General features: G+C 31.7%; 2 protein-coding genes across 3 annotated transcripts in view; one reads left to right on the top strand and one right to left on the bottom strand.

The window, feature by feature from the left end:
* Positions 1-4,351, bottom strand: part of LOC145322692 (SET domain-containing protein SmydA-8-like) — a 39,103-nt gene extending 34,752 nt beyond the window's left edge. For both annotated transcript variants that reach the window (XM_080164903.1, XM_080164904.1), the window contains exon 1: positions 4,208-4,351. In XM_080164903.1, the coding sequence (XP_080021029.1) occupies positions 4,208-4,272 (65 nt within the window). In that variant the 5' untranslated portion in view covers positions 4,273-4,351. The remainder of the gene's footprint in view (positions 1-4,207) is intronic.
* An 8,374-nt stretch (positions 4,352-12,725) lies between these two features.
* Positions 12,726-21,865, top strand: LOC145323385 (uncharacterized). Its single transcript, XM_080165810.1, has 13 exons — positions 12,726-12,773; positions 13,159-13,266; positions 13,997-14,138; positions 14,492-14,672; positions 15,231-15,284; positions 15,447-15,487; positions 17,492-17,626; positions 18,439-18,525; positions 19,452-19,549; positions 20,058-20,135; positions 20,361-20,417; positions 21,161-21,207; positions 21,698-21,865. Exons 1-13 carry the CDS (start codon positions 12,731-12,733, stop codon positions 21,773-21,775), a joined length of 1,149 nt encoding a protein of 382 aa, XP_080021936.1. The 5' UTR covers positions 12,726-12,730; the 3' UTR covers positions 21,776-21,865.
* The last annotated feature ends 2,585 nt before the right edge of the window (positions 21,866-24,450 follow it).

A 24,450-nucleotide genomic window follows, 5' to 3' on the forward strand; every position in this document is an offset into this window, starting at 1 on the left:
GGAAAATAACCTCAGCTGTTAATAATGATCATGGCCACAACGTTCGGCCCCCTGGCCAGCCTAGCCGCAGCGCTCAGACCCTCTAGCTTGCCTAGCCGCAGGCACTCGTCCCCCTAGCTATATAACCAAACATAACATATCCTAATAATTGAAAGAAAAAATTCTATGTAACCCACCTATGTTTTTATATTTTCGTGTAATTTACAAGAAGTTGGCAAATTTTTTAGGTTGCAATTTTTATGTTAGGTTGTATAGCTAGGGGACCGAGCGCCCGCGACTAGACAGGCCATGGGGCCGAGCACTGCAACCATGATCATTATTTACAAATGAGGCTATTTTCTTTAAGAAGCTTTTTTTGTCGTAAGGCTATTTTATGCTGTGGATCTGGCTAATCACTAAACCGATATGGTTCTCCTTTAGAATATTTCTTCTTGTAGGTTTAAAACTATTTTGGGGGAGGTTATTAACACCCTCCCCCCCCCCCCACACAAATATCTAAAAAATAGAATTTGAATTCCCTTTTAGTGCCTCTCTAGAGGAGCGTAGCAGATAGAAATACTCAAAGAAACAGAGAGAGAAAAAGAGAAAAAAGAGTGATTAGAAATAATGAAAACCAATCTGAAAACACAATTTATAATCTGACCGTGCTAACTATTTTTCCTTCAACTTTCTGTGTAATTTGTTTTTCCATGTGTGTGTATGTGTGTGTGTGTGTGTATGTGTGTGTGTGTGTGTGTGTGTGTGTGTGTGTCTGTTTGTTTGTTTGTTTGTGTGTGAGTGTGTGTGTGTGTGTGTGTGTAAGGTTATGTGTGTGTGTGTGTGTGTGTGTGTGTTTGTTACATTTGTGTAATCGTACTTTGATTTTATTTTGTAGTATTAAGGTTAAGAACATTTTTAAAGCGAAGCTAATCAGCAACATTAACATTCTTTTCCGTCGGTGGTTATTAACCAATATCCTTTAAATTACCTTATCGAGCATAGAAACCCCCTTCCCAACTCATTTTTAAACTAATTGAAAATAAAGGAGGGTTTGTTTTTCTTTTGTTTGTTTATTGCTTTAGGTTAGCTTAGATTAGGTTATATTGAGTAATGGGTAGCCACGAAAGCTCAGGCCCTCAGGGGTTAGTTATAGGAAGAAAAAACTTCCCCCTCCCCCTAACCTTTCAATTTAATTCAAAATAAACAGTGGAGGGGTTCCTCTGCTCGATAGTTTCAAAGAGTGGAAGATATATTTATCCACCAAAATGGTCTAACTTTATATCCCTGTACATACTGAATCAAGGAGAGAGGGGACATTGGGCTGAATATTACACTTGTCCCAAAAGTTTTATAATGACGTCTTCTTGGCTTAACAACTTTGGGTACTTGTATTGAAATTTGATTGGTTGGTTCATTGAGTTGAGTGTCCAAATGTTTCAACCACTAATTGTAATCTACAGAAGCGTTAATTTTGTGAATCACCTTCGGGGAATGTACAATGTACATCACTTTATCCACCAATGCAATGGTCAAACTTTATTTCCCAGTATACAGAATACAGATACACAAACACTTAATCTTTTAATGGATATATCATGAGGAAAGGTACAGGTTTGCTGGCAATAATCCTCCAATCATTAGTGGGGCAATAACCCCTTCCCAGGTTTTATTTTGGGGAAAAAAATGTGTTGTTTGATGGGATAATCATGATCTATCCCTCTACTGAGAATAATCCCCCCCCCCCTACACAAAAAAGCTTTGATGTCCTTCTGATCTTCTAGGTTAGATTAGATAAAGTATCAGACATTGCCACTCGTATTTAATGCCATATATTATACATCATAAAATGCTATTGATGCTTTTGAATAATGCTTGTCGATAATTAGATTATAGTTATTTATCGCATTGTGTTATAGACAGCTTTTCGCGGATATTATAATAAAAACAGGGATGACAACATCCATAAGTAGCGAAGCCCAAAAATTCATGGATGTGAATACAGTTGTTTTCTTAAAACAACAGGAAATTTAATTTTTATATCCTTAACTTTAAAAATTTGGAAAATCGGACATATACATAAGAGAAATGGAAAAATAAGGAAAAAATTAAAAATAGCCAAAAACCTGCAAAAAAAGGCAGTCTGGCTGTCATGGTTGTTTTCTTTAAACGACAGGAAATTTAATTTTGATATCTATAACTGAAATTTTTTTGGAAATCGGACCATAAACACCAAAGATATGGAGAAAAATGTGAAAAATACAAAATAGCCTAAAACCTGTCTAAAGGTAGTCTGACCGTCATAGTTGTTTTCTTTAAAAAAAGGAAATTTAATTTTGATTTCTATAACTGAAAAAAATTTGGAAATCGGACCATAAACACCAAAGATATGGAGAAAAATGTGAAAAATACAAAAATAGCATTAAACCTGCTAAAAAGCGGTCCGATCGCCATTGATGTTTTATAGTTAATTGTGCTCCTTATTAATAGAAATGTTGTCAAAAAATTTCAGCATTCTATCTTTTATAGGAGCTGAGTAAATCCCATTTCCCCCATAGCGTTACGGACTGACTGACTGACGGACTGACTGACGGACAAAGTGAATTATAGAGTAGCTTCGCTACTAAAAAGAGATTAAAACCAGTTTATTAGCCCCAAAGTGCCTAAGACTACTAAAACTGGTATCTATTTCATGATTTGATTTTATCATTCGTATAAAATTGTCTGTAATACAATGCTATACACAATTTTTCAGTATGGCTGAAAACCGGTTATAATTTACCGGATATTAATCAGTTTCGAACCCATACTAAAAAAGTTTTTACAATAGCAGAGTTGCATAAAGGAGGAGGGATTATGTGATCAACTAAGCTTATAAAGGAATACCACCATCACACTGCGTTGTCTGCTGAATTTTAATGTGTGTAATGTGTATTACAAAACCTTGAGATAATCAAACAAAGGTTATCCTGTAATTCTAATATAAAAGTAACATGTTGACCGTCTGTGTAATAGTGTTTCAGTCTGTGTGCAGTGAAGGATTTTGCTAACAGCTGAACCAATATGATTCTCCTTTACAGTGTAGCTTATCACAGGCATTGGGAAAGTTTATTTTGGGAGGGTACCATTACTCCCCCGAGAGAAATCACCCCTAAATGCACTTAAAACTATAAAATTTTCTTTTTCAAACTAAAATTGAAAATAGGGGAGGGTCGACTTGTTAAAAATATGTGAGGGGGGTATACTTTTAGGTACTTTACCCTCCCAGCATGAATCGTGTGCACGCCCTTACTTTCTAACCATGGACCTAAAGGGTTAAGACAATGGTCGATAAATTGATGTACATCCCCAGTGAGGATACACTAAAATTACCCCTTCTGTAGATTACAATTAGTGGTTAAAACGTTAGGACACTTAACTTAATAAACCAACCAATCATAATGTAATAAAAGTCCCCAAAGTTGTTAGCCAAAGATTAAGAAAACGTTGTCATAAAACTAAGGGGACCAGTGTAATAAACAGCCCAATGTCTCCTCCCTCCCTGGTTTTTACCCATCAAAACAAGAAATCAATAATAATCCATAAAAGGAAAAAAACATGACATTTCTTATATCCTATCTTGCCAATGTTGATACAAATATTAATAACAAGGACAATTATGTCCACAAATAGCGCAGCTATAACGAGCTAATAATATTGTAGATTTTTAATGAAAAAGATCAATAAATTATTATACAGTCACAATATTCATTTGACAATTATAAATTTAAGAGAAGAAGTTAAGAAGTTGAAGAAATACGTACTAAATACAACAAACTTTTAATGGGCAAAATAGGAAGACGTTACATATGTCAGCTTGTCAGACACAAATACACACAATCAGACAGGTGGACAGCAATACGATAGATAGTCAAACGGTATAAATACAGATCGTAGACAGATACAAAATATAGGTAGATTTCCCTCTGCTCCTTGTTTTGAAAAAATAAATAAGGGGGGGGGGTAGTGGTATAATTTAGGCCAAGAAGGGTTCGGTTATACTGGGCACATGCTGCCCTGCAGGGTTAAATGGGTTAAATCGACAAAGGAATGGGTCCAAATGTTTTAGGGTGCACTGTAAGGTTAGGGATAAATAACTACCCAACCCCCTTATTTTGCATTCATTTTACAAATCAGGAAGGAGTTCTGTGATTACAAGGCAATATGAGGGAAAGCCCAAAAAATAAATCACCTGAAATTTCCACATCCCCCACAATGTCGGGGGGCAGGTACTCCACAAACATTACATAATTTCATTTTATACAATCTTTTTTTAATAACTTATGTAAATGTACAAAAATCTTAGCTGTTTATGAGATCTTATAGATAAACTGACAAATTTTTAAAAACTATTTCAGTTACTATATATAGATAAATATATAATTAGCGGCTACACCCCTAGAGGCGAGGTATATAGGTACACTTCAGGTAATATGGGGGGGGGGGTGGTAAATTTCGCCCCCTCTTCAATTTTTACTTTCGTTTAAAATAGTTAAAAACCTTCCCTTGAAATATAAGCTTCACTGTAAAGACAATATCGGCTCAGCGAGATTTTTCGGTACAGACCGGCACACAGAAAGAAATCCTGGTACTTTTATATATAAGGATAAAACATGAAATTAAAACTAATTTTCTTGCTTTCTCATAACACTAACCGGCTTACTATCACTACTAACTAGGCTCTAGCGCAAAATTTAAAAAGAATTATACAAATATGCACTATAGAATAATGGATTTATTATCAGTTGGATCTTACACCAGATTATTATGTACTCTAAGAAAGTAAATCTTGTAACTTGCTTAAATAACGACCTCCCCCTATCCATCCCCTCCCCTCCTACTGAATAAACGACAATTTAATGATGTCCATGTTAGCAAGCTAAATTTTCCCCTGCCATAATATCCACATATATTCTAAATCCATTTATACAATATACATACACATAAATAATTTGCTTATGTTTACATTTAGAAAAAGAAAGCACATCTTTAGCTTTCTTTTTCTTATCTTTCGTACGAGAAAATTAAATAGCCCAAGTTAGATAACAAGTTTAGATTAGATTAGATATTTAATTTATGACAAACATAACAAAAAATAATAATAATAGTATTATAATACAAGTATTAGATATTCGATTCATATACAAACAATAAAATTGAATATGAATAAAAATTAAGGACAAATCATTCAAATAATGATTATGTACAGTGTCAAAGGACTAAACAATCTCGTGAGAGGTAATGTTGGATGGAGTAGGTGCATTATTTGCCATAAATCCCCCACCAAAAATATAATTATACATATTATACACCACAGCTCAACAGGGTGTCCAACAAAAAAATAGAACAAAAATTTCCCCAAATTTCCTTTCACCTCCAAGTGACCAAAAACTGACCCATAGATACAGATTCTGATTAGTAACATCAGTATGCGCCCATCTTACAAACCTTCGAACTTCTGGGATGCAGAGTCTTATTGTTCTAGGAATCATTATTCCAAAGATCAGATGCATAGGATAATTATATTAAACATTAAACAAAATTTTGCTGTCTAAAAGCAGACATATGTCTACTTGAAATAAATCCAATATATCTTTGACGATGGAAATTTGAAACCCACGGGTCAATATTTCTCAGATATTCCCCCTATCTACGAACGGTCCAAAGTCGTTGATAATAATTAGGGAAAGGGTTGAAAATGGACATGAAACAGAAATATTAAAATCTTTTCTAAATTTTTACGATCCTGAAAGTTAATATTTACTGATATTTTCCAATAAATTTTTTCGTTCCGTCAAAATTTGGAAAAATAGCCAATATAGCTGTCTAGAAAGAACACGAAACCTCTACACCTAATATTTTCTCAGTGTTTTTTTTTACTTTTTATACAAATTTTTTTTAAAAATTAAATATTGATGAGTTTTTTATTTTTATAGAATGAATTATAAAAAAAATAATATTGGTTGATTGGTTTTTGCGATATCAGAACTCAGAACCATATCAGTTTTACTTTTAAACAATTCAATAAATATGAAAACTTTAAAAATTAAATATTGATGAGTTTTTTTTATTTTTTTAGAATGAATTATAAAAAAATAATATTGGTTGATTGGTTTTTGCGATATCAGAACCATATCAGTTTTACTTGTAAACAATTCAATAAATATGAAAACTTAGATATAAAATTTGTATAATAGATAAGACTTTTAAATAATTTATTCTCCCCTTTCTTTATTCCAAAAATCTCGATTTTTCTTTCATTGTCATATCCTAGTATTTATTATGTGTATTTGTATTGTCGTGTGAGTATGTGAGAGGGTTGTAAAGTACACCTTAGGAGATAAGACAATGGATGATAATCTTGTTATCCTTGTTTAGATTACATTTAATAGATGCCTATTGATTATAGGACATGTCAAAACATAAATACAAGGATATTTTAATTGGTTGGTTAAATTATTAACTTTTTATCTAACATTGGCTCAAATAAAAGTAAAATTTATTTTTTTAAAGCGAAGCTTTTCTATAATTAGGGTCGGTCGGTCCGTCCCTCCGTACGTCCGTTTAAGATAGATAGCTTTTATTTATTCATTAATTTAGAATTAACCGAACGCTAAGCAAGATAGATAAATTACCATCCCCCCCCTCTCCCTCACATAGCTGTTAAGACTTAAGATTTTTTGTTTCAGGCTTTCAGCGTATCTACTCTATAATAATCCACCTTCCAAAGTTCCAACACCCTACATTCTCCAACCCTCCACCCTGCTTACTGTCTTCTACATTTCAACTCAACCATATATCAAACTTGCTAATATCATAAAGTGAAAGAAAAGTTAAAAAATAAACCACCAATAACCATTAAATAATGTATTAATCATTCTAACTCAAGTAATATGTACTAATTTAACCTAACATACTAACAAAACAATAATCATAACTTTTTTTACTTTAATGAAATAAATATTCTAAATAAATAAATAAACTATGTTGACTTAAATAAAATGAAAATAAATATTTTTATTTTATTTGGATTGGAGTTAGTTTTGTAAATTGTAACGTTTTGTCCTTGTTCTCTAAGGTCTCATATTTCTTGTATGATGAGTTGACCCTTAGCTTTATGAGGTCATAAATGTTTCCCCCCCCCCCCCCCCAAAAAAAAAAAAACGCTGAATCGATAATAATTTATTACACTAGTGTAGTCTCACCCCTCCCCTATTTAAGAAATGTTGTCGATATATATATGCTAATGATATTGATTCACCCCTACCTCGCCCCCCCTAGTTTGAAGGTTGACCGTTACGATACAAATATTGACCCCTCCCCTCCCCCCCCCCCCACCCAAGAAATAACAATTCAAAACATATGGAAAATAGGAATTAGCGAAGCTTTTCTATAATTTGTGTTGGTTATAGACGTCAGTCTGTTCATCATTAATATGTTAGTATTACTATTTTATATAATTTATAGACAGAATACTTACTTATAATTTTGATTATACTTATGCATTTATGTTAATGTTTTGCTTTAATGGATATTGTCATCCTTGTTAAAAATTTTTCACACATCCCAACACTTGATATTGACCCCTCCCCTCCCCCCCCCCCCACCCAAGAAATAACAAAACAAAACTTATGGAAAATACTAGGAATTAGCGAAGCTTTTCTATAATTTGTGTTGGTTATAGACGTCAGTCTGTTCATCATTAATATGTTAGTATTTTATATAATTTATAGACAGAATACTTACTTATAATTTTGATTATACTTATGCATTTATGTTAATGTTATGCTTTAATGGATATTGTCATCCTTGTTAAAAATATTTCACACATCCCAACACTTCATATTTGAAGATATCTATAATATTATTAATCTTAATAATTTCTTGGAAACCGACAACAAAGAAAAATAGTAAAAATGGTGGTAAAAATGTAAATTGGTAGGGGAATCTATAAATATATTGTTACAAATACAATTACAAACTATTATAAGTTAACTTTAATATATTTCATTATCGTTATATACTTTTTTTACGTAATGCAAAATTATACTTTTTTAATATTAGGAAGAATTTTTATTTTACCCTGTAAAAAAAGCAATGAAAAAAGTAAGACGTCTAAAATGTCGTATTCTTAACAGGTAGACTTTTTGGAGTAAGGAAATTATGTCATCACATTAATTTCATAGAAAGAACCTAAAAGTCTAATATATTTAGTAAATTTTATTTCGGAATTGTTTAACGAATACTTCATTTAAGATTGCGTGATTTATTTCAGAAATAGAAATATACAACGTAAAAATTTATTATTTTTCAAAATCTAGTATTTATTTACGAAGCACTTCGTAAATAAATATTAAGAAATTTGAATATTTAGAAAAATATAAATAGGGAGCTATTTGTGAACGAACGGAGAGGGGAATATATATCATATTCTTGAAATAGAATTCTTGGCGACGTTAATTAATATTCCCCAATTTCAATATTATCATGTCTCTAAATTCCCTTTTGATTTTTCTCGAAATACGATACGTTTAGGGTTTGGAATACTTAATATTTTAAATATGTAGTAGACACATCATTGTCTAAAAGTTAAAAATCAGCATGTTTTAAATGGACGTACAATCTTTTTGATAATGATTATAGAGTTGCTACACTTCCTTAATCGTGCCAGCAGTTATATAGAAATCATCATACAAAGTTTAAAATTGATATGACAATTATAACATGTCTACTAACGAAAAAAGCTAACAATCACGGACGTATGTACAGACCGATCCTAATTATAAAAAAGTTTCATTTTTAGAAAATCGTTATCGTGAAGATTATCTAAACACATAACATATTTGTAGAGCCATTGTTACATATTTGTAGAGCCATTGTTACTTATTTTTGGAATTTGGTTTGGATATACTGGGTGTCCGTCGTAAACTGTTTTATTGATTTCTTATTTTAGCTATGTTAGTAGAATAAAAAGGATTTGGCAACCTACTTCTGACCATTTTATAGATTAATGATAAAAAAAACCCACAAAATAAACAGGAAAATATCTACGAGGCAGTACATAAAAGTTTGATTTTATTGAATTTAGACTAACCTATAAGAAAATATTTGCTTTGTAAACTTTAGAATGAGCAAGGGGCCAAACGGATGGTCGCACAGACTTTCAAAGCACACCAATAGAACCGGCTTTACATTGCAAACATAAAATTTTTAATATTCAAGAATCTGAGATGTGAAGATCAGTCTTATATTCAATAAAAATAACCTGTTATGTATTACCTGGCTGATTTGTTTGTGTTAGGTTTGCGGATTTTTCATTACTATCGTATAAAGCTGCCAAATCCTTTTTTTCTTACTAAGATAGCTCAAATATTAATGGAGTAATAATTGTTTTTAAAAGCAGTTTGCGACGGACACCCTGTAGGTGAAAGTTTATTAACGCACAAGAAAAATATATTCTTGAAAAAAAAATAAATAACATTATGATAAATATAATTTTGTGTTATATGTTATAGTAATAATTTGCAGTTGTGATAGTTTGTAATAACGTTAAAAAGAAAAGGAACAAGGATGACAACATCCATAAAAACGAAGCTCTGAAACGGTAGAACAAACGAACATTAACTCTCGAAGAGTGTCAGAACTCCATTATCAAAATATTGTTTAAAAATCGAAACTAAATTGTAAGTAAATTTGTTAAAAAAAACTGCTTTAGTACAGAATGTTTAGTGACATACTTACATTTTAGGACTTGATCATAGAGATGCTTACCTTATAACATTGTACTTTGTTGTCCTAGGATTCAATATTCCAAAAGTTAGATCAATCGGATAATTTTATGATATAAAAACTTGTTGTTAAAAAGTTAAAAATCAACATATTTAAAATGGACGTACGGATATTCTGGTAACGATTATAATGTTGCTACGCTTTGTAAATAGTACCTAACTACTACAATAATCACCATGCAAAATTTTGTATCGATAGGACAATTCTAACGTGCCTTAATTAACAAAAAAAGATATCAGTTACAGACGGACGGAACGACCCTAATTATAGAAAAGCTTCGCTTTTAAAAACTATACCTTTTGTGGAAATGATTGGACAGTACGATGATTTATAATAGGTTAAACATGGGTCAAAGCAAACTTGAAGGATGGTCCCTACATATATGGCATAGGTTTTTTCTTAATTATATTCTACATGTTAGATACTCTTCATTAACAAGGGTACAAGAATAGTAAAATAAGCAGTTTATTAACCCTCCAAATTCTACCTAAAGTAGATTGGTATTATTTGTGGAAATAATTTTTGCGCCGGTCAAAATTTCACAAATTACTGACAATAAATCTTGCTTTGCTTTGTTAATGAACTTTTTAGTCTCGCAGCTTCAAAATTTAATAACAAGGAAGACAACATCCATAAAATCAGACGGTAGACGAACATTAACACATGTGGAGTGTCAGAACTTGATAGACAGAACATTGTTTTATTAGTCTATCGTATATAATTACAATATAAAATTGTTAAGAAATTTTGAAAATACTGGATATTGTTTAAGGACATACTTAAATTTTTAGGCATTTATTTTAGAGATGCATCTCCCCTAATTATGTAAAAGCTTCGTTTCTAAAAAAAAAGATAAACACTTTTGTCATGCATTGCAAATCCATAATTAAGGGCCTGCGGCAAGGGCAATTTTGGGTAGGGTAGGACAAGGAAATACAATATAAAAATAATAATTAAATTTTAGTAGCAAAGCTGCTCTATAACTGTGTTCATGTCTGTCAGCCCGTCTGTTTTTCTTCTGTCTGTCTGTCTGTCTGTCAGTCCTTCTGTTTTTCTTCTGTCTGTCTGTATGTCAGTCCTTCTGTTTTTCTTCTGTCTGTCTGTCTGTATGTCAGTCCTTCTGTTTTTCTTCTGTCTGTCTGTCTGTCAGTTCTTCTGTTTTTCTTCTGTCTGTCTGTATGTCTGTCAATCCTTCTGTAATTTGTATGCCTGCAACTTTCTATACTTTCAAATTTTGATACACTTTAACACATTTTATGTCAATTGTGATCAGAAAAATAGTTTTTTTTTCTAACTTTCCTCCTTTCATACATATTTTGATAATTAAAGTTAATTTACACAGCTTGATAATCATATAAAGATAAAGATACCTTTAAACAATTTAATGACCCTTAATATCTTTCCTTGGTTTACAAAATAGAAATATAAGACTAGAAGCATATTCTGTACCCTTTTTTTCGTCAAATCTAAGAAGGAACATTTCTAGCAGATTGTTTACTTTCGACTCAAGTTGATGTGATTTCTTTAAAAATGATACTCGCTACTCGATATTGAGGCAAAATTATTTTGTGAAAAATCATCCAAAAGCACATTAAAAATCTACAAAAATTTAACAAAATTATATGTTATCGACCCTTTTAAGATTTTATTTAATTGCGATTTTGGAGGATTTTTCACAAAAATAATTTTGCCTCACCAGCGAGTAGCCAGACTAACTTTTTTTAAGAATCTACCTCTATTTGAAGCTTTTAAATTTAAGACGAAATTTTTGGCAATTAAGTTTGATTCAGCAAAACTTTCTACTAAGAAAATATACTGTTTACAGCTGACTTTTATCTATGTATTAAATGAAAAAAAAACATGCATTCGTAACAAAATGTGTTCACAATTTCAACCAATGAGATTTAATGTATGTTTCGATGCGATTCTCCTATTGGCTCAATAAAACATTACCTCTCTTGTCTTACTACGTTTATTGCTTACCCATTTCCTTGTGGTCTTTTGTATGCGGGTTTCAAAAGTCTGAAATTCAATATGACAGCACTATAAAAGACTAAAAATCTAGTGTTATGTTAATTTTTTTTTAATATAAACGTCTCAAAGCTTCTCTCAGTCAGTATCATCATTTAGTTGCACTTGCGTCGCTTTTCTCAGTATATAAAGTTAGAATGAGATACGAGATGCTACACGTATTTTTTGTTAAACTTTGTGAGTGGATTTTTTATTATAAAAGTGTTTATAGATATGCCGCTGTCTAAAGTTCCCCTCTTAATGGGGATAGATGTCACTGCTTTTGGCCTACCTATTCTGTTAACGTCATAGTAGAGGGAAAGAGAAATGGAAAGGGGAAAAATCATAGAAAAGATATGGGGTATAGGGTATTTCCTGACGTCAAAAGAATAGGTAGGCCAAAAGCAGTGGCATCTATCCTTAATTTTGCTGGGGCACTAAACACATCTACTTATAACAAAAGTATTAATATCAACCATCAATCATACCAAGATAAATTTCAGTATACTTTCAATCAACGTAATACATAATAGCTTAAAAGTTTCAATTTTAATTTTTGTGCTGTGCTTTCAAAACTTTCCCTTCCTAGTATAATCAAAGTAAATAAGGAATTTTGGGCATTTTAAAATGTTTTCTCGTATTATTTCAAATCCGGTGGATAGGAACCGGTTCTCATCCATACGAAAAAACCATGTCTAGCATCGTACTATATCCAGCTCTACGAATATAAAAATGTACAATCATAAGATTAAAACCAGTTTTTTTAGCCGGTGCCTTCGGCACCTCGGGGCTAAAAAACTGGTTTTAATCTTATAATTGTACATTCTATATCTGCGGAAAGCGGTTTATAATACGATGAAAGAAATAACTATTAATTTTTATTCAATGTGTTAAAATCTATTTAGTTTGTCTACCTATGAGCTTTGGATTCAACATTGTTCTTAATGAAAATCAAGAAGGTGACCTTCATAGTTTTTTAAAAACTCTTAAAGAATTTTATATCATTAAAAAGAAAGGCTTGTGTTATCCTAAATATATAGTTGTAAGCTTTTTTTGTCTGTAGCGAAGGATCTCGCTAACTGATGTACCGATATGTTTCTCCTTTACAGGGTAGCTTCTCATAGAGCCTTGGAAGGTTTAAAACTATTTTGGGGAACGCATTGTTTAAAGAACAACCGCATCTAGAAAAAAAATTACCTTTTCTTTTAAAACTAAAATTGAAAGTTAGAGGGGGGGGGCGTCTTTCCCTCCCCAACCTCAATTGCCCCTAGAGGCGTAGCTGCCAATGCAAAATATACAATTAAGGTCAATTATACCTAACTAACTAATTATTCTTAATTTAAGGCCCTTCCTTCAGACAAGAATCTACATGCAATTCTGCAAATGAATTTCCAATAGATATAGTATCCAGTTCCACGGTTACTAATCAACTCAGTAACTTTACATTAACAAGTATAAATTTATTATTGTTAGTAGCGAAGCTACTCTATAATTTGAAATGTACGTCTGTCCAGATTTTTTCGGCTTCTTTTCAAGATTTTCAGGGATTGAATAAATTAATATTGTACCAAAATTCATTGAGAGTTACTTATGGGTTGGGGTGCTAGATCGATTCCTAGATTAAATGAATTCACATTCTACATACTTCCCCCAAGTTTAACAAAGATTTGCTTATTGGTTGGGTTGCTAAATCGATTCCTAGATTTTTATATTGTTATAAATTAAAAGGTTTCGTGAATTATTTTATCAAGTTTAATGTTTATTTTTTATGACACTACTCTATTGTTCATTTTGCTGGATGTCCATTCATAATTTTTGATCTTCGATACTTATGGATGTTGTCATCCTTGTTTGGTTTATAAATATATCAACTAAAAACAATCTAATAATTGATCTTAAACGTTACAATTCAAAATGGATATAGAATATACGCGAATATTATGACATGGGAAAAATTGTCGTCATTTAGGTTGCTAACATGGAACTCATAAATTGGTCAGCTAGTTTATCCAGTAGGAGGGTAGGTGGTGGAGTAAAGGGGTAAAAAGGGGTTATTTTAGCCAGCTGTGAGTTTCACTTTTGTAGAGAACATGAAAATATGGTAGAACATCCAAGTAATAATATAACCATTCATTTTAACATCAGAATTGATTAAATTTTTTTTGATAAGGTTAAAATTTAGGATATGCCTTGCCTATCTATGGAGCTTTAGACTTGGGGTTGGGAACTACTGGCTTAGTTTTTTCATTTTTTTCAAGATACCCATCATCTCCGTTCCAAGACACAGCTCCGACAATAACTGGTGGCATATTGGGGACAGATACGTAAGATTTTAAATTTTTTTCAATTTTTAAATATTATGTCTTTAATCTTTTAATTGCAATGCATATATTTAAGTGTGTTACATCCTATTATATAAAGTAGTAGTTGGATTTTTTGTATGATAATTAAAATTTAAATAACCACTAGACTGAATGAGTTTTTCATTTTAGGGGAGCTTCACATCTGGGCTGGTTTTAGGAAATTTTATGTTTAGTTTTCAGCTTTGGGGGGGTTATTGGTTACATGAATATCCATTTCTTACCCCCTTTGAATACAGATCCTCTAGATGCTAAAGGCACAGACGCTAGTATTTGAAGTAAAAAAAACTATACTGTTTTTTTTATATATTTTTTAGTTATGAGTTTATTGGATTTGATTGGCACTGGGGAACTGTCAGTACCCAAGGATCGGAGCATACTATAGACGGGAAAAAATATGCCGCTGAAGTCCATGTTGCTTTGTTTAATACGAAATATGATGTTATGAAAATATGTTCTGCAGAAGACTGCGGAGCTATCTTAGCCTTCTTATTTGAAGTAAGGATAATAAAAACACCAAAGCGATGCTCTGAAATGGTAGGACAAACGATCATTAACACTTTTAGAGTGGCAGAACTGAAAAGCCGATTATAAAACCACAAGTCTAAGCATAATTATTGTTAAAGAACATAGTACAATTTTAGGACTAGAATTTGGAGATACTTCACTTATAACATTGTACCTTGTTGTAATAGGTATCAGTATTTCAAAAAACAGGTGGATCGGATAATTATATTACATAAAAAACTGTTGTTAAAAAGTTTTAAAAGTAACATGTTTTAAATTCATCATGCAAAGTTTTAAATCAATACGACAATTCTTACATGTATAAATTATCTGATAGACGTACGAACGGAAGGAAGAAGAAACCCTAATTATAGAAAAGCTTTGCTTTGAAAAAGAAATAGATTGAATAATAATATCTTTTTAGATATTTTTATTATTAAGAATTAGATTCTAAAGTTTTAATTATCTTTCAGAATTTTTTTTAGTGTGTATTATGCCCTGAGATGTCCTTGCCTTGTTAATCTTTATTTCAAGATTTTTTTTATTTAGGTTAGTTCCCTAGATAATGCCAATCTTGAGCCCTTTTTGGATCTTGTAGAAATAGTAAGTATTCAATCTTTAATGATGATTTTTAACAATGATCAAACTTATTCTTTATGAATTTTCAAAATGTAAAAGTATAATAGTTGGCATTCTAGAATACTAATTTATTGTTTTATTTTTTGAATAATTTTATTATTCATTAAAATATCTTTTTTTAATAAGTTAGCAACCTCAGTAGAAAACATCTTTTCTGTTCCTGGAAGGTAAGAAACATCTATATCTCTACATTTTTGTATATCCAAGCATTTCATAGGCGTCCAAGGGGGGGGGGGTAATGGGGCGGTTACCCCCCCCCCCAAATTTTTTTTCCATATTACCCCCCCCCCCATTTAAAATTTACCCCTACCCTGGGGGTGCCGTAGGCACCCCCAACCATTTAGGAGGGGGTATTTCCCTCCCCCAAACAATTTTGGGGGTGTAAATACTCCCCCCAAAATAGAAAATCTCGAACAAAAAAAATTTTACCCCTGCCAACAGATTTCAGGGGGGGTAATTACCCCCCCCCCCCAAGAAAATTTTATTCCCGGGGTAAAAATTTTGGGGGGGGGGTAAAAAAAATTTGCGGCGAGCTTCGCGCGCCATTTTACCCCCCCCCCCAAAAAAAACCGAATTACCCCCCCCTTAAAAAAATTTTACCCCCCCCAAAATAAAAAGCTTTGACGCCCCTGAAGCATTTAATAAGAAATTTTTCGCGAACCAAGCTACTTAAAAACAGGACATATCGTCAAACTTACATTTTAAGACTAAGATGTTATGAATATGCCTATCACATTGGGCCTTATTGTTTGAAGAATCTACATTTTAAACATATAGTCCATAGGATAATCATTTCATATAAAAAACAGGGCACAGAAGCTGCGTGTAGGCCTTAGTAAAATCGTTATATTATTACTTTAAATTCAGCTGGTGTTTAAACCGGCTCAGTAATTTTTGTTATAAATTCACTTGTCATAAATATATTTGTCATAAAAGTACACTTGTCATAAAACATTTGTCATAAAGGTACGTTTGTCATAAAAACATTTGTCATAAAAATATTTGTCATAAAGGTATGTTTGTCATAAAAACATTTGTCATAAAGGTACGTTTGTCATAAAAAAATTGTCATAAAGGTACGTTTGTCATAAAAACATTTGTCATAAAGGTACGTTTGTCATAAATTACTGGTACCTAAAGTTTAATACTGGTACCCAATGTTTTATACTGGTACCCAAAGTTTTATAGTGGTACCCAAAGTTTTATACTGGTACCCAAAGTTTTATACTGCTACCCAAAGTTTTATACTGGTACCCAAAGTTTTATACTGGTACCCAAAGTTTTACTCTGGTACCCAAAGTTTTATACTGGTACCCAAAGTTTTACTCTGGTACCCAAAGTTTTATACTGGTACCCAAAGTTTTATACTGGTACCCAAAGTTTTATACAGGTACCCAAAGTTTTACTCTGGTACCCAAAGTTTTATACTGGTACCCAAAGTTTTACTCTGGTACCCAAAGTTTTATACTGGTACCCAAAGTTTTATACTGGTACCCAAAGTTTTATTCGTATCGTACCTTTATGACAAATGTATTTTATGACAAATGTAACTTTATGACAAATGAAATTTATGATAAATGTACCTTTATGACAAATGTATCTTTATGACAAACGTACCTTTATGACAAATGGTTTTATGACAAATATTTTTATACAAATGTACCAGTAATTTATGACAATCGTACCTTTATGACAAAAGTAATTATGACAAATATATTTATTACAAGTGGGCGTTATCATCTTAGAAATTTTTTTTCAATTTCATACAGAGAATAACTATTTTAGGTTAGGTTAGGTTATAGGCAAGGGGGCCGAGCGCTTCGGCAAGGCAGGCAAGGGGGCCAAGCGCTGCGTCTAGGCAGAAAAGGGGGCCGAGCGCTGTGGCTAGGCAGGCTAGGGAGCCGAGCGCTGCGGCCAGAGTTCATAGTTGTGTGTGGGGGGGGGGGGGGGGGGTACTCAAATTTTCAAAATTGAAAAAAAAATTCTAAGAAGATATTGCCGACAAGTGTATTTATGACAAAAATTACTGAGCCGTTTAAACCTATTCCTAAACAGACACTCCATAAATGCCTAAATTAACAATAAAATCTTTAGTTTACAAAAGTTCGGACTAATCCTAAATAAATAAAAAATTATTGCGTTTAAAGATAATAACTTTGATTTATTTTTAGATTAAATTTGAATACTTGGATTCCAATAGAAAAATTGTATGGAAATTATTATCATTACACAGGAGATTGTTTAAATAAAATGATAGTTTTTGAGAGCCCTTTGACAATCTCTGAAAATCAACTGGATATTTTAAGGTGGGTATCATTAAAAATTAGGGTATAGTCCCTATCGTGACAACGCCTCTTAAAGGGCGTTTCTTGGTATTTTCACAGTAGCTTTTCTTGTATTTCTAGTTCCTGCGGGGGGCTCTAACCCTTAGAGGGCCAATTGCCTGACCCTGCGAGGCAATCACCTAACCTAACCTAAAATAACCTATCAAAAGTTACTGTGATAATACATACGACGTTGTCACGAAAACGACGATACCCAAAAATTATTAGTAAATCAATGGTTTAACAATATATAAAAGATTCATACAATTCCGTTCTTGTTTTCTTACACTCTTTAATAATTACTTTTTGCTTACAAAAAAATGGAGGGGAGGATATTCTTTCCTTTTGGGGGGGGGGGTGAGTATGTTCTATACCCCAAAAAATAGCTTAAAACCATCAAAGGATCAGCGCATATATTCCCTGAAGACTAGCCAATCGATTCAGCGGTTATCGAGATTTTAAGCTTCAGGTGGACAGGCAGACGAACAGACTTCAAGCTACTTTGTATTATAGATAGCGTTTTCTCCCCTTGTCTCCAGTGGTTTAAAGAACAAATTTTATACAGCAAATCCTAATTTCTATTGCTCTGAAGCTACTCTATAATAAGAAATGTTAGATATGTTTGTCTTTTTACATCATTTTGATTTAGAGCATTATATTACTTAATGATATAAATTTCTGGGGAAAACCATTTTAGTTGATTAATTTGTTTTAGCCATTTATACATTTCTATGTTACTATTTAAAAATATAAATATGTATATGTAACATGCATGTATGATATTTCTAATTTAGGTCTCTGGCTTCGTACAGTATTGGTGATCCCATAACTGAAAATTTTAAATCTACTCAACCATTAAATAGTAGAATAGTCAGCTACAAGTAAGTTTTAATATCTTTTCTCGTATTCATTCGAATCCGGTGGATAGAAACCGGTTCGCATCCTTACGAAAAAACTATGTCTAGCATCGTATTATATCCAGCTTTCGGCACCTCGGGGCTAAAAAAAACTAGTTTTAATCTTATAATTGTACATTCTATATCCACGGAAAGCCGTTTATAATACGATGCGAGAAATAACTATTCACGTATTTATTAGAAACCGATTAATATCCGGTCGATTAGAACCAGTTCTCATCCACACGGAAAAGTTATGTCGTATTATATCCAGTTTTCTACAAATATAAAAATGTACAATCATAAGTTTAAAACCAGTTTTTTAACCCTTGCCTTCGGCATCTTGGGGCTAAAAAACTGGTGTTAATCTTAGAATTGTACATTTTTATATCCACTGAAAGATTTGTATAATACGATGCGAGAAATAACTATTAAATCATTTCATGAAATAATCATACAAACCAATATTTGATATTATTAACTTTGATCTAGTGCAATTCATTGTAACGATATCTCCAAAAATCAAAGAACTGAATATATATGGCATGCCCGCACACCGTGTTATGTGGCATCAGAAGGCTTTTTAATTATCTGGAAAAGTCAAGATCCAATAATGAACAGTGAAAGCTTCACTGAAGAAAAACGTTAATATAGATTTTTTTCGCGAGTTTATGTGCACAGTGAGATAACTGTGCAGCATTATTGAGTAATGACTATTCCAGATTAGTTGTAGACCTGTTTTGTGCGATCATAATCTAACTATATGTTCCACCGTTTGGCTGTTTTTGGCAGTCTTTAAAGTTTTTGAAGATGATCCTTACCACTAACATTTTACTTAGATTTCTACTAAATCCAAAAATTTTATATAGAGGTGTGAATTTTAACAGAAATAAAAAGTTATTCTAATCAAGTAAAGCTGAGTCTACAACAACAACAGAAGCCCCTACTGTAGCTGAGGTTGTGGTTGAGACTGTTAGCAATGCTGTTGGAGTAGCTTCCTTAAGTACAGGTATATTTAATTCCCCAAAGAAAAGCTTTAGATCTAAGAGTGAAGCTCCCTATTTATGTATACACAATTCTTTGTTAGACTATCTGTTATAAAGACATCATTCAGTGCTTCATTTTCTCACTATTATCGTAAATGTATTTAGTACCCTAGAAAAATGGGAATAGATGTCATCGCTTTTGCATACCTATTCTATGGACGTCATAGTAGAGGGAAAGAGAAAGGGAAGGGGGAAAGAAACCCCCTAGAAAAGAAATGAGTTAAATGGTATTTCCTATCAATAGAATAGGTAGAACAAAAGCAGTGACATCTATCCCCATTTTGCTAGGGCACTATAGACAGCTACCCAGTATCATGTTTATATCTAAATATGTTTTCCCTTTATTATTCTTTCCAATCCATTTATCAATATCAAATGCTTGATAAAGTTATTGAAAAAAAGTTTAGAATTTATGTTAATTTCAATTCAACTAATCATTCTTATACCTCATTTAAGCGTTTGACTGTTTAGGCCTTATTCTGATAACAAATACCGTTTTACCCGCTGTTACCAACTTTTTTTCATTACTAGCCAATAATTTTGGTGGAGGTAGGTCTAAATAAAAAATCTTTTTTTGGGTATTTGTTTTTGAATCCAGAAATTATTTATCATGAAAAATATTGGTTTAAAAACTTAATTTTTAAATTTTATATTATTTAATGATTAAATATCAATTAGTTTAGCTTGAAAAAAATAGATATAATTTCAATTTATCTGTGACTGCCAAACTAGTCATTTAGAAAGGTGAGTTGAATTTTATTTATTTTTTCTCAGGTTTTATAACATTTGGTAATTCAATTGCTGGTAACTCATTAACCCAAGGATTTTCAGGTAAGCTTCTTACAGTTTCAAATAATTTCTGTCTATTTTTTAAAAGCGAAGCTTTTCTATAATTAGCATCGGTCCGTACGTCTGTCAGTCTGTCTGAAACTTTTAGCTCTTTTTGTTAATTTAGACATGTTTGAATTGTCTTATTGATTTCATACTTTGCATGATGATTCCTTTAACAGTAAGATACAATTTTGAAAGTGTAACCACTCTAAAATCGTCACCAGAATGTCCGTATGTCCATTTTAAACTTGTTGATTTTTAACTCTAAACTGTTAGCTCTTTTTGTTAATTTAGACATGTTTGAATTGTCTTATTGATTTCATACTTTGCATGATGATTCCTTTAACAGTAAGATACAATTTTGAAAGTGTAACCACTCTAAAATCGTCACCAGAATGTCCATATGTCCATTTTAAACTTGTTGATTTTTAACTCTATTAACAATAATTTTTTTAATAATATATTTGTCCGATTGATCTGATTTTTGGAATACTGATTCCTGGGACAACAAAGTATAAAGCTATAAGCGAAGCATCTCTATAATCATGTCTTAAAAATGTTCATAAACATTAACCTGTATATTTAAGCAGATATTTTATGTAAGAAGAGAATATACCCGGGGATATAGAGTAACTAAAGTTTTTAAGCTAACAAATAAGATAACATGATTTTAAAACTTTGGATGTCAATGTCCTCTTTCTCCCTGGAACATATCTCTTATTGAAACCATATTTTTTATTAAGGGCTCAGTTCTTTTTTAACAGATGGTTGTCCCCCTTCAGAGTGCAGGGTAATTTTTCAATTATAGATTCGAAATTTTGTATTTAATTGCATTCAATAACAATAAATGTATAAGATGTATAAGATGTATAATAGATGTATAATTCAGATAACTAACTGGCCCAAGTGGCAAAGACCCTTTTTGTCTGCTAACTAATACTTGGCTGTGGTTATATATCTGACGCTATTAGCTGATTTTCAAGACCCAATGCAAAATTGGGACAGGGTTCCTATCCTGTTGGCGGAGTTAAATTAAGTTCCTGCCCCCTCTATTCTTTCACTTGAATCAAATCGCAATACTATTTGCTATTGTGCTAATTTACAATTTAATAGGCAAATCCGAATTTTCAGAATTAAAGTATTATTTATTTAGGATGATTTTATCATAAATTCAAAATATAGATGCATTTTTTGGAAATACTGGTGAACCAAAAAGATATGCAAATCCAAAACAAATCAATGGGAAAATGATTGTTTACAGTTTTCCTGTTTATTATTAGGTCTTTGTTGATGGTAGAACAAAGTGTTGTAGAAGGGTAAGGAGAGGAAGAATACTTATTTGTCCCAGAAATTGCTAATATCAATTATAAAATATTCTTTTTATCATACATAAAACATATAAATTTAATGTATTTAAAAATATTAAATGAGGTTAATAAAGTATAAAGAATGTTTTTTTTGTTTGAATTGCAAAACCATGTAGATCACGGTAAGTGTTAAGGGGCTTTGCATTTGAAGAAATATGGAGGAAGTCAAATATAACCTAGAATATAAATTCCAAGACAAAAATTCAATTATAGAATAGCCAAATTTTAAGTGAAATTCAAGAAAAACAATACTAACATTTTATCATTACACTGTCAGAACTACTAAGACTACTCCTATACATCCGGATGCTTTTAAATATACATAGTACATAATTTTTGGTTTTTTGTTAATGAATAATCCGATTTATACTATTTTAAATCATAAATAAATAATTTGTTGATAATACCTGCTAAAACGTCTTATAATGTTCCTTTTGTGATTATATTTTATCCAATTCAATCTTGTTTTGGTTCCAGGACAAACGTAGGAGTCCCACACGTCGGAGTGGACAAAGCAGGAGTGTTAAAATTTAATTAAGTATTTCTAGACAGATTAGGTTAGATCAAGATATTGATATACAAATAAAACCCCCGACGGGGGTTAGGCATTTAATAAAAAACTATAGGTGGTTTAAAATAGGTCAGGTTAGGTGAAGTTCCCACTCTGACGTTCGGGACTCCTGCGTTTGTCCTAGGAACCTTTTTTTCTCTCTGTGTAATGAAAAAATGAAAATGACAAGATTTAAAATTCTATAAGAGGATGATTTCCCTATTGGAGAGCTTTTACCTTTAAGAAACTATGATTTTTAAACTTATGACACCATATAAGATGAAAATCTCTGGAAATAAGTGCACTTCAATTATCCTAGTTGGATTCTAGAGACCCTATCAACAACTTGTCACACCCCATTTGTTTATAATCGACATGTTTCCTTTAATTAACCAAAATTAAGGGGAAGGGGGACGGTTAACCATCTATAGGTATAAGTGAAAGCCCTGCTACAGCTTGTTGAATTTTTTTTTACAACCAGATAGAAACATATCTTTGGAAACCTCCCAAGAGAAAAACAATAAATCATATCACAATCGATGCAACCGTGAGCTTTCTGAATAGATTTATTACACTAGATGGCCATTCAGTTACAATATTCCATAGTCGAATGAAAGAAATTCTTAAAATACAACTAAAACAGATACATTTACTAACCAATAATATGTTATGATAATAATACTTTTCCTATTGTTACAATAATGTGTTTGATTATCTATACCTTTTATATTTATTGCTTTCTTCTTCTTAGAGGTAGATTTTATATAATCGGTGCAATTTATTTCACAAGAACATTTTTTCATCTTACGTATTAACTAAAATGTTAAACATTTTATTTTTCCTGTATTTGTAGACGCCAAAAAATCTAGGAGCATTTGTGTTTTTTAAAGAGAAATGTCTTTGTGTAATTTATAAACCAAGGAAGACAGAAGGAAAATGGATTAAAACATCGAAGGACCCAGATTAAACGAATAATTAAATTTATTGAGAAAAAAATCACGAAACCTATACATTATTTTCAGCTGTCGTTGGGGGGCAACACATAGCAAAATTGACGACTTTTCCATCTGCCCCCCCAAATATTTATTAGATTTATTTTGCTTGTAGGTTATACCTTATAACTGCGTCGAACCAATGTTTTTTCTATAACAGCATATTCTTTTTAGTGGTAACGAAGATCATAATCTTTTTATGGACAGACAGACATCATATAATTATTAAAGATAAAAATAAAATTTTGATCCAGATGTTTCACTTACAACATTGTACCGTTTCGTCCTAGAAATCAATATTGTATAATTCAATCATTTCAATTATAAGTTTTGCTTGTATAATACAAGATACATCATGCCATTGAAAACGATTTAAATAACGACAAGGGCTATCCGTTACACATGGACGGACAAGCTAACACTAAATGTAGAGAGGCTTAACTTTTTGACAAAAACATAAAAATTATAAAACTAACAGGTCATACAATCCAGCCAACACCCCAAACTTGTAGAGTACCTTTGCAGCAACAACAAAAACACTTTTTTTTACAAAAATGTATTTATTCTACATGATTAATTTATAATTATTTATCAATGATTTGTATCACATGGCACAATTTTAATCAAACATTTTAATTTAAGCTAATCAAACATCATCTTTATGAAACTATGTCTTTTTTAAAATCATGGTTTCTATGGAAGTTTTTTTTATGTAGCACAAGGCAGGTATGGGGTGGGGGACAGGAGCGTCCAAGCTTTTTTTTTGGGGGGGTGGTAAAATTTTTTTTATCCCCTGAAAATTTTTACCCCGGGGGTAAAATTTGCTTGGGGGGGTAATTACTCCCCATGAAATCTGTTGGCAGGGGTAAATTTTATATTGAATATTAAACAATTAATACATAAGAATAAGGTTTAATTTTAAACTTAATTTGTTCTCATTTGAATAATGATAATGATGTTTGAATATCTTAAAAATCTAAATGCCATATAAATTTTTCTGAGCAAGTTTTAACTCACAATTATAACCACATTTTAAAATAGATTTTTTGGCAAATTTTTTATCAAGTCTAAATTTTTAAGCTTCATTTTATCAACAAATTGAAATAAGTATTTTTTTCTAAATT

This window comes from Acartia tonsa, chromosome 6 (genome assembly GCF_053477335.1).
Source record: "Acartia tonsa isolate MP-2025a chromosome 6, ASM5347733v1, whole genome shotgun sequence".
NCBI lineage: Eukaryota > Metazoa > Arthropoda > Copepoda > Calanoida > Acartiidae > Acartia > Acartia tonsa.